The sequence below is a fragment of the Pseudonaja textilis genome, chromosome 1 (assembly GCF_049901715.1).
Source record: "Pseudonaja textilis isolate UNSWEBS1 chromosome 1, rPseTex1.2, whole genome shotgun sequence".
In the NCBI taxonomy this organism is placed as follows: domain Eukaryota; kingdom Metazoa; phylum Chordata; class Lepidosauria; order Squamata; family Elapidae; genus Pseudonaja; species Pseudonaja textilis.
Window position 1 is genome coordinate 252,890,372 of NC_141990.1, and position 16,010 is coordinate 252,906,381.

The 16,010-nt window shown below is 38.5% G+C and overlaps 1 protein-coding gene across 2 annotated transcripts in view; it reads right to left on the reverse strand.

Moving 5' to 3' along the window:
* ZDHHC13 (zDHHC palmitoyltransferase 13) overlaps positions 1-13,174 on the reverse strand; it is a 29,509-nt gene extending 16,335 nt beyond the window's left edge. Inside the window, exons 1-7 of one of the 2 annotated variants that reach the window (XM_087921265.1) lie at positions 13,075-13,174; positions 10,553-10,695; positions 8,786-8,908; positions 7,801-7,878; positions 5,100-5,244; positions 2,431-2,495; positions 796-958 (exon numbers count right to left, since the gene is read on the reverse strand). In XM_087921265.1, the coding sequence (XP_087777391.1) occupies positions 796-958; positions 2,431-2,495; positions 5,100-5,244; positions 7,801-7,878; positions 8,786-8,908; positions 10,553-10,695; positions 13,075-13,095 (738 nt within the window). In that variant the 5' untranslated portion in view covers positions 13,096-13,174. Of the gene's footprint in view, positions 1-795; positions 959-2,430; positions 2,496-5,099; positions 5,245-7,800; positions 7,879-8,785; positions 8,909-10,552; positions 10,696-12,799; positions 13,007-13,074 lie in introns of those variants that run through there. The other variant, XM_087921266.1, reaches the window with a different exon arrangement.
* Positions 13,175-16,010: the final 2,836 nt, after the last annotated feature.

Sequence of the window (16,010 nt, forward strand, 5' to 3'; positions counted from 1 at the left end):
AACAACATTATTTTAAAAAACAGCATGAAATAGAAAACGTATCTTTGGGCTACTTCATTTTAAAATCCTAACTTATTACTATAAAACTTGAACAAGCACAATAATGTAACATATACAGTATATTTCACAATGAGAAACCTACAGCAGTGTTTAAAATCTGCAGTAGGAACAATATTCGTAAATAAAATGCTGATATTCAACTAATGATAAAATGATGAGCTATTATAACATAATCACCTTTCACATACAATCACAGCTTCCCAAGTTAAAATTAGATTGTATATTCTAGAAATTAAAGATCAACAGCAGTACAAACTATATTTTTAAGCATATTTATTCTGAAGTTCTTAGAAACCATCCCAATTTAATTAAACAATTTAAAAATGCTATTTTAGCATGAACTAAGAGAACTAGTAACTGCTGGCAGCCAGATTACTCTGTAGACCAGGGGTCTCCAACCCCAAGTCTGTGGACCAGCACCGGTCTGTGCCATGCTAGAAATCGGGCCATGCAAACAAATGAAGCTCCACCTGCAGGATGCAGGCAGCACGCCCCACCTGTCCTGGAATGATCTTTCTCCACAGAACCAGTGCCTGATATCCAAAAGGTTGGGGGCCATTGCTGTAGACTTTCAAAATACATGGCAAAGAAAACTAAAGTTCTGAACACACACACACACACACACACACACACACACACACACACACCACTCCTTCTTCCTATTTTCCACCCAACAATAACCCTTTTGCTGTTACCTAAAATTCTGATACCCATTTAATAATGAAAATAGAATACCTTGACATTTTTGATATCCAGACTGGATCCAGCATCTAGCAATACATCTATAGCATTAACATTTCCTGCTATAACAGCCCAATGCAAAGCAGTGTTCTTTTCTATATTGTCTACAGCATTGACAGACGGATTAAACTTTACTAGAAAATGAGTAGGTTCCCGCCTTCATGAAAATAAAAATGTACAAGTTAGAAAAGCAAAGATACTACAGCTTTTAATAAGATATTTGGATAATTTATTGTAATAGCAAACCTGCCATACTGATACTTAAGATAAAACACGAGAGTAATAATTGCATATTAATATGTTGCAAGAGCTATAAAAATGTACTGGGTTATGAATATGAAAATGCGTATTAAAGAATGAATGTTGCAAAACAAGGATATGAAGAATTTGTATAAGAAGGAAAAGAAAGTTAAAAGAATGTAGTGAAAGAGAATAAGGAATGGGTAAGATTGAAATAGGCATGGAAAATGCAGAGCAATGTTGACAGAAATTTAAAAATGTGTGTTATAAGTGGGTGAAAAGAGTTAAGTCCTTCAGTAGCATGAATGGAATTAAAAATAAAAGGGCTAAAATTATTTGGAATGAAACTAAAATGAGATGTTGGGAGAAACATTTGAAATTCATACAGCAATAACAGCAATCTGTGAAAGAGCAGAACTGAAATAAATACCATACATGCTAGTATCCATGAAGGAAATGAAACAATAAATGTTCTGAGAATGCTGAATAATGGTAAGGCTACAGATGTAAACAGAGTAATTGAAGAAATGTTAAAATATAGGTGTGGTTTGTTTGTGGAATAATTTACAACTTGTTTAACGTGCATAAGATTGTATCTGTCTCTAATAACTGGGAAAATGTTGTTATTGTTCATAATGAAAAGGAACGAGAAAAAAAGGCAATAATAAATGCAGAGTTACTTACAGGGATTAGTTAAGTGTACCAGAGAAGATATTTGACAGAATTCTGAATGCAAAGGTACAAGAAGTGATAATGAATACAACCTGGAAAATGCCAGATATTGCTCTGCAGCTGGTTATTGAGAATATATGAATATAAGAAAGTTAGTACAGTTTACATTTATAGATTATGGAGAAGGGTATGATGATATAAATAGGCTTGAATTACAGATGGTGTTGGGTGACTGTGGAATTAAAGGCTGATCGCGGTATGTGGTAAACAAAGTATTTGATGGAAGCAAAGCATATATAAAATAACTAGTCCTTAGCAAATAGTTCAATAATAGAATATTGTAATATTCTAGGATGCAATAAAGTAAATTTTTCTACATTGTAAACTTTATCCTACAAAGATGTTTCTAAAACTTTAAATTTCATCCGAAAATATGAACACTAAACAAGAAAAAAATAAGAAGAAATCAAAATTATTTCCTTTGCAATACAGAAATTAGCATGGAATAATTTTGATAAATGCTTTCCTCTAGGGCATACTATTGTAGCCCTGTTATGTATTTTATAATACTTTTGTTTCAGGGATTTCTCAGCTGAGAACAACTGTTTTGGTAACAAACAATGTAACTTGTTTTGCTTTCCTGAAAGTACAGCAAACTTTTGCATATTCTTCCCTTAGAAATTCTCACTGAATTGAGCAGTAGCAACCATTACTCACCCAATTACTTTGTGGGCTGACAGCATAAGAGGGGTATATCCATTGTGGTCAGTAGTATTTACACTCTAAATATGAGAAAATATTAACATTTCAGGAAATGGAATGAACCAGCAACTAGCAACTGAAGCCACAAACGGTTGCGAATGCAATGAATTCAATTAATGTTCTGGATTTCATGGCTAATCCATAATTTAGTAGTACTTTCATATGGCTCAGGTGCCTTGCAGTTTATTTTAATATGGTCCCATAGACCTCCACGACCATAACATAGAACTTTGCAACATTTTAAACAGTCAACTTTTAAAAATATTTTTCAGTATTACAATACTGACATCCCAATATCCCAATTTGAATCTGCCTATAAGATCTTTGACAGAGATCCTCCTGAGCAGTCTGTCCCCTAAGGCAGGGGTCCCCAATCCCCGGGCCACTGACTGGTATTGTGTATATGTTAGGAACCAGGATGCACAGCTAGAGGTGAGTAGTGGGCAAGCAAGAGAAACCATAGTCCTCATCCCTGGGTCTATGGTGCCAAAAAGATTGGGGACAGCTGCCCTAAGGAGTTCAGTGAGACCACAGGAGAGATTTCTAAATGCTAGCATTCCTCCTGTGGAATACAGGCATGATATTCTCCTCTGAAAAAAAAAATCTGAAAAGTATCCAGGGGTGCAGGGGTTGCCTAAGCACCTGCCGCGGTCCGCGCAGCGCCCTGGTGGGAATTAAATTGGCAACACCCCCTTGAAGCTTTAGCAGAGTATCAGGCAAAACTTTGCAACGAGGTTCGCTTCCTTCCCGCATTCACTCCCGCATCTCCACCACCCACCCCGTGTGCGCTCTTTCAAGGCCGGCCAAAAGAGACCCCCTGCCGCGCGCCAAGAAATCGCACACACAACACCAACCCTAGCGACAACACACATTCATACTAACCAATTAATGGCCTCCATCCCGCTCTGGGTTCCCCAGGCCTACTGGTAGAACCAAGTTTTCAGGGCCTTCCAGAGGAGTGTCAGAGTGACAGCCAGTCTAATCTGGGGGGTGGGGGGGTATAATGTTCCAGAAAGAGGGAGCCACCTCGGAGATAGCCCTTCTTCTGATGTTTCCTTACCTCCCAGCTCTGGTGTCAGGTAGATGTGACCGGCAATAGATAACCTGGTCCCAAGCCACTTCCACATTGAGTTACTCCCTTCTTGTACGCTGCGGTCAGAAATGACCTTGCAGGAGAGCTTTCTCCAGTCAGGAACGGACTGCCCCGCCCTGAATCCCAGGCAGAGTAAACCTTGCCGCCCCCGCTCCTTCGGATTGGCAGCCTCCGTAGCGAGGTCAGAAGGCAGATCGTGGGGAGCCTAAGGGCACGCAGGACGCTTTTTAAAATTATTATTATTACTTTATTAGCTGGGACAAGTAGTTTCCCAAGGGTATTTTTAGTGCAGGGACGGAGCGCAGTGCCTGTGTTTTCCAGCCCCCCCTCCTCCATCATTTGACCTTGTGCTTCTGGTCTCCTCGGGGAATCTCCTCCACCGAACAGAGCGGGGATGTTCCACTGGCACACTGAGTGGCCTCTCCAGTCATTTCAGGAGAACGCGGTGGCGCTCCCACAATTACCCAGGGGACGGGGCTTCCATTCATTCCCTGAAGCTGCCGGCCAGCGCGAGGTTAGCTAAACTGCTGGGAGTGGCAAGAAAGGCGCCAATTTGCCTTCTCCCCGCGAACCGCCAGCCTTAGACTCGCTTTCTTTGGAAAGGGGGCCTTACAGCTTCCTTCCCAGCTGGAGAAGATGGCTGGGTGGGGTAATTCAAGCTGCCGCCGCCACCAATCCTCCATGGGAGGAGCCCCATCAGAAGACTTGTGCCTCTGCCTCTCCTCAGGCCGTTCCTTTTGGGGGGGCGATTCCCCCCAAAAATCGGAATTCCAATTTTAGTTGGAAGAATATCATGTCTGGGAATAGCTTCTCCCTGAATATTCAGATCACCACTTTTCTGGTGCACCTCTGAATAGAAGCAAACACCTGATTCTGAAGGTATTGGAGATATTAAGTTTAGGATCTGCTCTTGCTCAAAGGTATTGTTACAAGTAGTCTCTGACTTACAACCATTTGTTTAGTGACTGTTTGAAATTACAATGACATTGAAAAGTGACTTATGACAGTTTTTCATACTTAATAACAGCTGCAGCATCCCCATAGTCACATGATCAAAATCCAGATGCTTAGCAACTATAATTATGACTATTGTAGTATCCCAGGGTCATGAGATCACGTGATTTTGCGAACTTCTGACAAGCAAAATCAATGGGTAAGTCAGATTTGCTCAACAACCATGTTGGTAACTTAAAAACTGCAAAGATCCACTTAACAACGGTAGCAACAAAGGTCGTAAAATGGAGCAAAATTCAACTGTCTGGCTTAGCAATGGAAATGTTCAGCTCTAATGGATGTAAGTCAAGTACTACCTGTACTGCTGACAGTGTTTGTTCTGTTTCTTTTAATTCTTATTTTTGGTGTATGCTAATAACAGCCATTTGGAGTGGAAATTCCCAAGTAACTAAATATGCAAGAAATATTTGTACCTGTGCAGTTTATAAAATGTAATGCTCATGGAAGTCCAAGTATTAGCACATAAGTATTAATGCCTGCTACATGATTAATTACATCACTGCATAAAGCCACATACCTGACCCTTTGATATGAGGTAAGCTATGATAGGCATGTGTTGAAAAAGCACAGCTAAATGCAGGCTGCTGTATCCTTCTCCATCAATAAGAGTTGGATCCGCTCCACATTTTAACAATAATATGACCACGGATAAATGCCCTTGCCTAGAAAGAGAGAGTGCTTTTAATTTTAAAACACTTTTAAAATGAAGACACAACAATATTACATTATTATTTCTAATGGAAAAGAAACACTAACACATATCAACAAGGGGGCTTTAAATTTTAGAATTTACATTTAAATTTCAGAGTCAGAATGAAAGTTAACAAAAGCAAAGATATATTAATAATGGAAGAATGGCAACCAAAATATGTTTGAACTACTATACAACAATTAAATATAGTGTAAAAATAATTTATTTACAAAAAATAAGAAAAAAGGAAAGTAATGTTATGGAACAAACACATAAGAACTTGTTTCAGCTTTACATTTGTTACTGTTTTTTAAGTGTCAGCCTAGAACTAGTATTAGCCAAGTCAAATCCCAGCTTTATCTAAAAATAGGAGTGTGCGTGAAGCAAAAAAATTGTCCTGCTGTTCATTAGAAATTCATTCCAGCCATTCTGAGTAAGATCCAGATGAAGGTTGATCATATCTGGCTGAGACAAAGCTGGTGGAAAAATGGTCATAAGTCACTTTTTTCAGCGCCATTGACCAACTTTGAATGGTCACTAAATAAACTGTTGTAAGTTGAGGACTATTTACACAGTAAGTCATACATAAAGCCTGAGAAATCATTCTAACTGAATATGGGTAGTCCTCACTTAAAAATCATTTGTTCAGCCACTATTTGAACTTACAACAGTAGTGAACCGGTAGTTCTGACCGGTCTTAAAAGTTCCAGCCTTTACAGTACCCCACATTCCTGTGATTAAAATTCGTACACTTGGCAGTCTATTCACACCAACTTCAAATCCACCCATACATCTATCAGCTCCATCTCTGACCTTCTGGCTGCCCTCCACTCCACCACAGAACCTGCTGCCCCCTGCCATCCACAACCCACTGTCTTATTTTTCCTGCTACTGCCCCATGATCCAGGAGTTGGGGAAAGGTGCAGACAGAAGGTAAATGGAGCAAGCACAGCAATGTGGCATATTCTGATCTGCCAAAGAGAGCTTGCTGGCTCCAGTTGGGGAGCGGGCAGCAAGGGGGGGTGGCAGAATTGGACAAAGTGGAATGATGAGGGCAGGTTTCAGCAAGAACTAAGGTGAGCCTAGTACTGGCAGAGGCCCTGTGCTTACTCTTGGTCCAGGCTTTCTTCTTCTGCAGCTTCCAGCACACTGAAGTCCACAAACGTATTTTCCAATAAAGGAGAATATTTGTAGCTCAGGGTTCAAATGAGGGGTCCTTGGTGCTTGTTTTGTTTTCTTGCAGATGTTTCATTACTCTAACTAGGTAACATCATCAGTGCTAGTAGGGAGTGGGTTTTGTTCTCAGTTCATATTCTAATGGCTTGTGCCTTGTCTCTATTCCATTCCCCACCACGCCACTTCTTTCCCCAATCCAGTTCCAGTAGGGAAAGTTTTCCTGATTGGACTACTGTACTCCAATTGATATGTTAGAATCTGTATTTGGACAGCACACATGTATACATGAAAAGAATCGAGGTTGTTAAGAGTAAAGACCAATTTTTAAAGAGGAAGTGCCCTGCTTGCTACAGTAAATACTCCTGATATCTTCTGTAAAGAAGAAGCATGGGCCTAAAACATATTGGACCCTATGCTCTGGAATGCCTTGCCCTTACAAGTGTCTTCCGTATTAAGTTCTCACAAATTGGTAAAAATCATTTTCTTTAGACAGACATTCAAAGCGACGGGTCCTTGGTGCCCTCTGAACTTGGTTGTTAGTTTGCTAGCACTGATGATCTTACGTTACAATGTTACGATGGTTTTATGTAATGAAACATCTGCAAGAAAACAAGTCAGCTCAGAGAGGACCAAGGACCCCTAACAGGTTTTCCAGGCGTGCTTCTGCTGCATGCTCTGAAGCACATATTAAAAGCTGGAAAACTTGCTTGCAGGATTCAATGAGGAATTCAAGCAAGTCCAGCACCAATAGAACTTACCCTCAGGCCTTTGGTTTGGCAGCCTTCCTTCAGCAACAGCAGGAAGAAGAGGGCAAAGGTGGTTACTTGCAGGTGGCGAGGACTGGCAGGGGTAGGCAAGGGCAAGCAAAGTGCAAAGTCCTGGCCTAACAACAGAACAGTCTTATCTCACAACTGCAACTGGGTCTACTGGAACTGCTGTCGCTAAGTGGTTGATGCTTTGCCTAACAACTGTTTCGCTTAACGATAGAAATTCTGGTCCCAATTAGGGTCATTAAGCAAAGACCATCTGTAGTTGGTATGGAAGACGGGAAAATGTTTGGCTTGCAAGATAGTAGCATGAAACCTCTCAGAGCATTGACTAGGTTTTCCTGATGTTCATGCCTTCTTCTGAAGTCTTCTTAACAACTGAGTGGCTTCTAGTTACCTGTCCCATTTTTTGTATCTAGAAGTACAGAATTCTAGGTTGACCTAAAATCCCATTTAAGCAAGTCTTTGGTTGTGAGATGAAAGATGCAAATTTTAAAGTTATTTCAGTTTGGCCTAATGTTATCACAATACCACACAGTCGACTGTAACTATTTAAATAATCAAAAGAAAGATTTGCTTCATACCTAATTGCCCAATGAAGTGGAGTTGAATTTAAATCTCCTCCCAGTTGATCTACTACAGCACCTTTAGAGATTAAATACCTGTCCGATAACAAAAGAAAATTGTTTTATAAATACATGATGAATTAACATATAGTGTATATATACAGAGAAATGGATAGAAACTGCATTGTTAACATCTAAGGAAAGCCTTTTATATAAAGCATACACAGATAATCCTCGCCTGCTGACTGTTTAGTTTAGCAATCATATGAAGTTATGACAAAGCAACCAATCCTTGCATTTACAACCATCGCACTGCCTGCAGTCGCCTGATTGGCATTTGCATGCTTCCCAACTAGCTTGGTAACAAGCAAAGTTAATGGAGAATCTGGAAGTAAAATCATGTTGCACTCACATGATTTGTGTTTAGTGACTATGCAGTTATTAGTCCCAATTGTTGTCACTAAGTGAGGACTACCTGAATATTAAGTTTGATTGAATGCTTCTTCTGAAAGTGGATTTTTCTATTTTTCTGCATGATATTTTTGAAAATAAAATTATTTAGTATTTAATAATAGAGTAATACATTCCTATAAATCAGTTTTGTCTGCAGTGTAATCAAAAATCCCTTTGTTATTAAATTTGGGTGCATATCATAGGGAAATATTAGAAAAGTCACAAAATAATGTTGACAACTCTATTAACACAGTAGTCTTAATAGATAATACAGTGGTACTCAACTACTTCAAAACTTATTGAATTGGTACTTGACTCATTTTGATAAATGTCCCAGTACTCATTGTTTGTTTGATACTTGATACTAAGGGACTGACTTCTCTGCCTCGTCTTCAATTCTGCCCACCCATCTCTGCCTATTTGCGACCTGCCCTGATGCTACGTCGACTGCAATGTACACCATTAATGTACTTCTTTGCCTCTGTTTCTACACTAGCCAAGCCCTTCTTTTGCTCATAAAATCTGATAAATTCATCTATTGATAACTTACTTTACAACATCCAACCTATTATTGATTGCTGCCCAATGAAGAAGTGTCACATTTTCTTTGTCTGGCTGCCTTACATCATATCCTGCTTCTACCAATTCTTGACATCGCTCTAACAGGCCATATCTGAAATAAAAACATGAATTTAGATGGTTATAAAAAACTTTGGTTGTTTAAGTCTCAACTATAACACTGGTTGGAATGTAGTTTTAGATGGTGTTGTGACAGGATATTATATGTATTATTTTTTATTGAGGTTTAGCATAATTATTTCTCATAACAAAATTAGCTTGGTCTAGTGATTAAAGCCACTGGAATACAAACCAATGGACAATTTATCTGATCCTTACCTTACATACGAAATGAATTAAATTATTTTGCAATGGTAAACCACTTCCAAAAAAGGTGGCAAAGAAAATTTCATGTAGTGTCCACATGTCCATTTAGTGCCAGGAATCAAAACTGACTCAAAGTAAAGAAGAATAAACAAAACATCCTTATAGACATCCCAGCCTAAAAATGCTTGAGATGTACTATTGAATAGTGACATAATATATGTTGCTTGGTTATTTAAAAAAAATAAAAGTAAAGGAAGCAAGAATCAATATTCCAACACTCAGAAGCTGAGAACAATATTCTGACATTCAGAAGTACCACACTTTTCAAAGATTCATCTGTAAGTTTAAGACAATGTGATTTTAGTTTTGCCTTAGTGCATCTTGTAAAACGATAATTAGGCTATTCTGTGTTATAGTTCAGCAATGTATAAATTTCAGGAGTACATTAAAATGTTTTTGTTAACAAAACACTTCAGATGTTCTGAAATGAGGCTGCACATTTCTGCCTAGCAACTGATACTAACTATTGGTCATATGATTAGGCTAAATCTATGAAATAGTTTCCTGCTTTATATTTAAGAAGTGGTAGAACCTGTCTGACCTTATTTGCGCTTGGAAAATAATCAAGGCCAGATCTGGTTAGTAATTGGATGGGAGAACACCAGAAAAAACAGACTTATAAACTAGAGTGTGAAAATAAAAAAAATGTTCCTAGAAAGGAAATGGCCAATTACACCTATATCATTTTGCCAAGAAAATTACATGGAAAGATTTATGAAATCACACTGAGCTCTATATGAAAGAGACTTCTGCTATTTTCTTATTTGCACCTTTAAATGGCTTTAGTATTCAACTACTCAACTAACTATTCATTTACATTTCATGAAAGTTCTACATGCTTCTCTTTCTATGCAGAAAAGACTGGCATTAGCTTCTTGTTAGATCTAATTTCTGATTAGCTAACCAGAATTTTTTAAAAAAAATGAAATTAAAATATTGATCTAATTTTTAACATGGCTAAATGAAAATTTTTAAGTTATACATTTTGCCATTCCGATACATGGTAAACATATTATACAAGCTACATCTGTACAAAAACTTCATGATCACAATGGAAGTATTTGTACAAAAAAGAAAACCAAACCAAACAACAACAAAAAAATACATTATGGTTCAATGCGATCTCTTAGCTCACCACAGGTAAATACTACTTTTTCTCACAAAGCAGAGCTTGGAATATTTGTGTGAAAAGAGATAGCATGTTTCTACAATAAATAGACTTTTCCAGCTTTAGAGATTATTCATAGTTATATTCTCTGTTACCAGCCTCTTTTATATGCAAACACTTTCCTATAAAATATGTTTTGGCTAATATTTGATTCCTTTTTATAACTGTGGTATAAGAATAAATGTGATTGTTCAAAAAACCTACTGGACTGCTTTGACAATGTCAAAATTACTGTAATCCTCCACAAAAGGCCCCATTTCATGTTCTTTTGGTAGATCTTTATCTTCATACGAACTAGGCCAAGTATGGCCATGATGACGAAAGGACCCATGGCTGTGACTTTGACACTGTAAATTAAAATGAATAATTAATACATTTCTTGATCAAAAATTTAGGCCACTACAGTTGAATTCTTGCAAGTAATGAGGAAACGGCTTTTTTGTACTTTGGGACATGTCATTTTGTTATTAAATGCCTACCATAAGTCAAAAGGAGAAAAACATATCACAAACAAAACCCCACATTCATTTAAGTTCTAACAGAATATGCTTACTCGCCCTTTTACAGCAATCTTGGGAAAAGATATGAACAAAGTATAGGCGGAGACACAGTTCCTACCTGCCTGAAAAGCAGATCAATGGGAATTCATGCCAAAAAAGATAACATAATGGGATAATCGAAAGGAGTACTGCACATAACAGCATGGTCCTAGTCCAAATTAATGGCCAATTTTACTTCACAATAAGGGCCAACAATATATGAAAAAATGTTTTATTCTCAACTATGGTTCTGAATAAAATCTCTTTTCTGATCCTAATGTTGATTTTGTGGAAATACCTCAACTGCATTGCAAATACCACCAAAGCAAGAATGATTTTGCAACTGCAAAAACAACAACAACCAGATCCAGTGCTGTTTTGCTAACCAAGGAACTAATTTTCAGTATGTACAAATAGGAACTTGCCTAGGAGGGAGGAAACTGAACTGAAATCAGTCAGACTGTCCTTTGAATGGTGCTGTGAGGAACCTAAATAAATTAATTACACTTGGTGTGTAACTACCTTGGGATTAAACATGTAAGCGACAATTGCGTGATATTAGGCCCTAACCAAAATGAGCAATTTAGTCTTGTTTGATGCATTTATTTAGCAGTATTCAAGATGTGATGTTGAGCATCTTAATTATTCTTTACATCAGGTGGCTAACTTTATTATATAGTTGCCGGAAATGACAAACTGGTGCCTTGAGAGCATCTCAAAATAAATAATGTTTAGGGCAGGGATATGACTGACAAATTTTTTTAAAAAAGCTTTTACTAAAGAACTTTTGCCCCTTCCCCTATTAGGAAAGACTTATAACTAAGAAAGATTATCTTGCACATCGCCATGAGAGGCATATGGGCCAATTTCCTACTATTGCTGCTTAGTTTAATACCAGGAAATTTTCATATCAAAGCGGAACCATTCTTTTCCACAGAAACACTTTTGAGGAGACCTGGCCTCAAAAAACAATTCCTTGCTACCCGTGCTAGCAAAAAAACATTCATGAAAATAGTTTCTGGAAATAGTAAGATAAATACTATTAAGTTAGATAATTTTCATTTTTAAAAGATAAGGCTACCCTTCATAGCTGCATTTGACATATGCCCAATAATAGCAAGAAGAAATTATCTTTATATTAAAATATTCATTGTTTAAAACAGTTACAAGGATACCTTGTTCAACTAAATATTTGTTTTAAATTCCAGGACAGTAATCAAAAGCTCTGGTAGACTTAGTAGGGTCTTCAGGTCTCAATAACTGTACATAGAAAACATTTGTGCTGAAAACACACTAATTATTTCTGTCTTATGTGGTGCTGGCTTTTCTACCTGCTGATATTCTGTCAAATCCTGTAAATATCTGTGGACAGGAAAACTGAATCACAGCTCTCCGTGTGGAGGCATAAAGGCAGTTTAGACCCCTCATCAAGTTGGGATTGGTACTGCAGATACAATAGGAAGTCTTCCTTTCTGAGATTTCCAAAGGTGCTTTTTGAAAAGGCAATCTGACTTGCTTTGTTTTTGTTTGAAGACATTTTGCTTCTCATCGCTTAGTCTTCTCAGTTGTTACTTTTTGAAAAAGCTGCCTTTGGGACAACCATCATCTGGATGACTGAGGCATCCTTTCCACAGGCATCCTTTCTGAGATATTTGTGCTGGAGACAAGCAAACAGAACATCAGAACTTCACTAATCCAGAGTCATTGTGATAACTTCTGACCCAGTTTCTCCTACCTGAGACTACATTTTTTTTTTTGCTTTTATTTTTCTTTTCTTTACTTTTTTTTGCTGACACCGCCTATTTTAATCCCTTTCTCATTCGGGGATTTAAATAAACTTTCCTGGGCTAAGTACGTCTGCCCGGAGATGATGATGGTGATGATGAAGAAAAAGGGGGTGGGGAGGACTTACAAAGTTGTGCCTTTCTGCCTCTATTAGCTGTAGCTGCTCACCCTGACCATCCTTCAACAAAATGAAGCTGGGAAAGTGCCATGAGATGATCAACTCAGTGGCTCAACTCGACTTCGGGGGAAGAACCGCGTCCAACCGTCGGCTCCCAAACTTCTCCGAAGATCACGTGGGAACCAGCGGAACTGAACCATTGCGAATAAATACCCTGCCTGCCTGGCTTCTAGGCCTGTTCTCAGGCTCTCTTTCATGTCGCCTTCCGGCCATTTGCTGCTTACCTCTCGGCCAGCGCCCTCCATGGTCAGCGGTCCAAGAGTCGCCGCTCGCCCGGCGGTCCCAGGAGTTTCCTGGTCCGATTTCCTGGTTATCGCCGAAACATACTCCGGACCGGCCCCTCGAAAGAGAAAAGGAGGAGCTCCGGTCACGCCCACAGGAATCAGGAGTCCGGACCAGGCCTCTGGCGGCCTGGAGGTGGCTTGTAGTCGCTGGCCGGGACAACAGTCCGTCTCGACGCCCCTCCTTCTACGGATCCGATTCCAGAGCTTCCGATGAATGTGGGCAGAGGTTGAACGTTGCAGTGTAATAATTAATACTCGGCTTCCCTCAGCGCCGGAAGGAGGCTCGTAACTGTAACGAACTTTTTAAGATAGCAATAAAAAAGGAAGGGCTTAAACGGCCCCCTGAGAACTTATGGCTAAAGCCAAAGAGCCTTCTTCTCTGACTGCCATGTGCTCAGGAGGTCATTGAAGTGAAAGGGATACAAGGTGGTCCTTGACTTGCAACAATTCATTTAGTGACGGTGCAAAGTTACAAGGGCCCTGGAAAAAAATGACTGAGGACCCTTTTTCATAGTCATGGCCTTTGCAGCATCCCCATAATCATGTGACCAAAATTCTTTTTTTTTTTAATGTAATACTGTTTATTTTTGCTTCAAAAACATTTTTCAGCATTCTAAACATACAAAAAAAAAACCCAACGTAAATGTTGCAAATTTTTCTTTTCCTTTTTCCCGTTTCTTTCCTTTTTTTTAAAGTACAAAGGCGTTTTCGAACTTCCCTTTGAAAAGCTGACTGCGGAAGGAGACTTTTTGACAGCTCTGGTTGAAAAAAGAAAAAAAAAGAAAAAAAAGAAAGGAATCCATAACAATTTCTTGTTTTCATCTCATGCCAGCTGAATTCCCCCCTTCCTTTCACAGCTAAAAATGGCTGCAGAAATGCTATTTCACTATATACAGAAAGACAACTTTTAAAGCTAAATGTACGTTTACTGTAGTGTAAATTAGATCTACTTTTGTGGTGCACCCTTTGACACATGGCCTTTCCCAGGGAGGACGGGGGGGAAAAAACACACAACAAAGAGGCTTCCCCCACCCTTAAAAGCCTTCTCCCCCCTCTTCTCAGGAAGGAGGGTCAATCAAAGCATGAACTACAAGAATTTGTCTAGTTTTTACAAACTATAGATATGTACAGTTTATAACCCAGGATTTTTCTAGCCAATAACCATATAGTTAAACACCACCTTAAACAAATGAAAAAATAAGATGCTTGAAACATTTTTTAAATGTTTTTGTTACACCGACAGGAAAAAGTGCACAGAGTTGGAAGAACACAAGAGTTTCCATTTATCATGTGACCAAAATTATGATGTTTGGCAACTGATTCGTATTTATGACCATTGCTATGTCTCAAGGTCGTGCTATTACCTTTTGTGACCTTCTGACAAGCGAAGTCAATGGGAAAGCTAGATTCACTTAACAACTGGGTTGCCAACTTATCAATTCATGTGATTCACTTAACCACAGTGGGAAGGAAGGTCATAAAATGGGGCAAGACTCACTTAACAAATGTCTCACTTAGCAACAGAAATGTTGGGCTCCATTGTGGTTGTGAGTTGATGATTACCTGTATTCATAATTTTGAGACATTGGGAGAAGGATGCAGTTTTATACCATTATGTGCTATATAGCCTGATGGTATTTATTTGGGAACTGGCCAGAGTTAGTTGAAAGATGGGCAATTCTATAAATACTTTAAATAAATTAATAATCAAACTTTTACATTGTAACACTTCCCCTAACCTCACATTAAAACCAACAACAAAGTTAAACTCTACATTTTGGAACCCAAAGCAGTTTTTAATTTTTGAAAAGTTTTTCATGCAGCAGTGAACTTTCCTGACTGCACTTCTTCAGCAGATAAGAAGCTGAGAACAGTTTTTTCGCCCTCATAGGACACCAAATTCACCAGAGAAGGAAAGCCAGTTATGGAGTTGACATCTGTCCGAGATTTACTTAATTGGGAATACTGTTGAATTATGTACTACGGTGGTTGAGCAGAGATGGGTTTAATCCTTGCTGTACTTACTCTTTCCTGGGTTGAAGAGAAGAGGGGGAACCTGGAATTTGCTGAATAAGAGTAGCATCTTGGTCAACCAACTGAGTAGGTATGCAATTCACCTAGTCATAATCTTATCCATTAAATACAAATAAGTACTTAAGTGCAATGGTTTGAATCCTAGCTCTGAAAAGCGGCATACATTGGAACACAAATGTAACATCTGGCTCCAACTCCTGAGCACTGAGTTTGCCAAATGTAGCTTCTGGTTCCAACTCCTAAGAACTCCAACTTTTTCTAGGATTGCACAAATCTGCTCTTAAAACTCGGGTTAAACCTTTTATTGTAGCATTGCAGATAGTTATATAGCTGCATTGCCATGCATTTTGAAATATAGGTAAAACTCGAAAAATTATAATATCGTGCAAAAGTTCATTTATTTCAGTAATGCAACTTAAAAGGTGAACCTAATATATGAGATAGACTCGTTACATGTAAAGCAAGATAGTTCAAGCCGTTATGTGTCATAATTGAGATGATTATGGCTTACAGCTTCATGAAAACCCCAAATCCACAATCTCAGAAAATTAGAATATTGTGAAAAGGTTCAATATTTTAGGCTCAAAGTGTCCCACTCTAATCAGCTAATTAAACTATAACACCTGCAAAGGGTTCCTGAGCTTTTAAATGGTCTCTCAGTCTGGTTCAGTAGGAAGCAAAATCATAGAAAAAAGATTGCTGATCTGACAGTTGTGCAGAAAACCATCATTGACACCCTCCATAAGGAGGGAAAGCCTCAGAAAGGTAATTGCAAAAGAAGTTGGATGTTCCCAAAGTGCTGTATCAAAGCACATTAATAGAAAGTTATGTGGAAGGGAAAA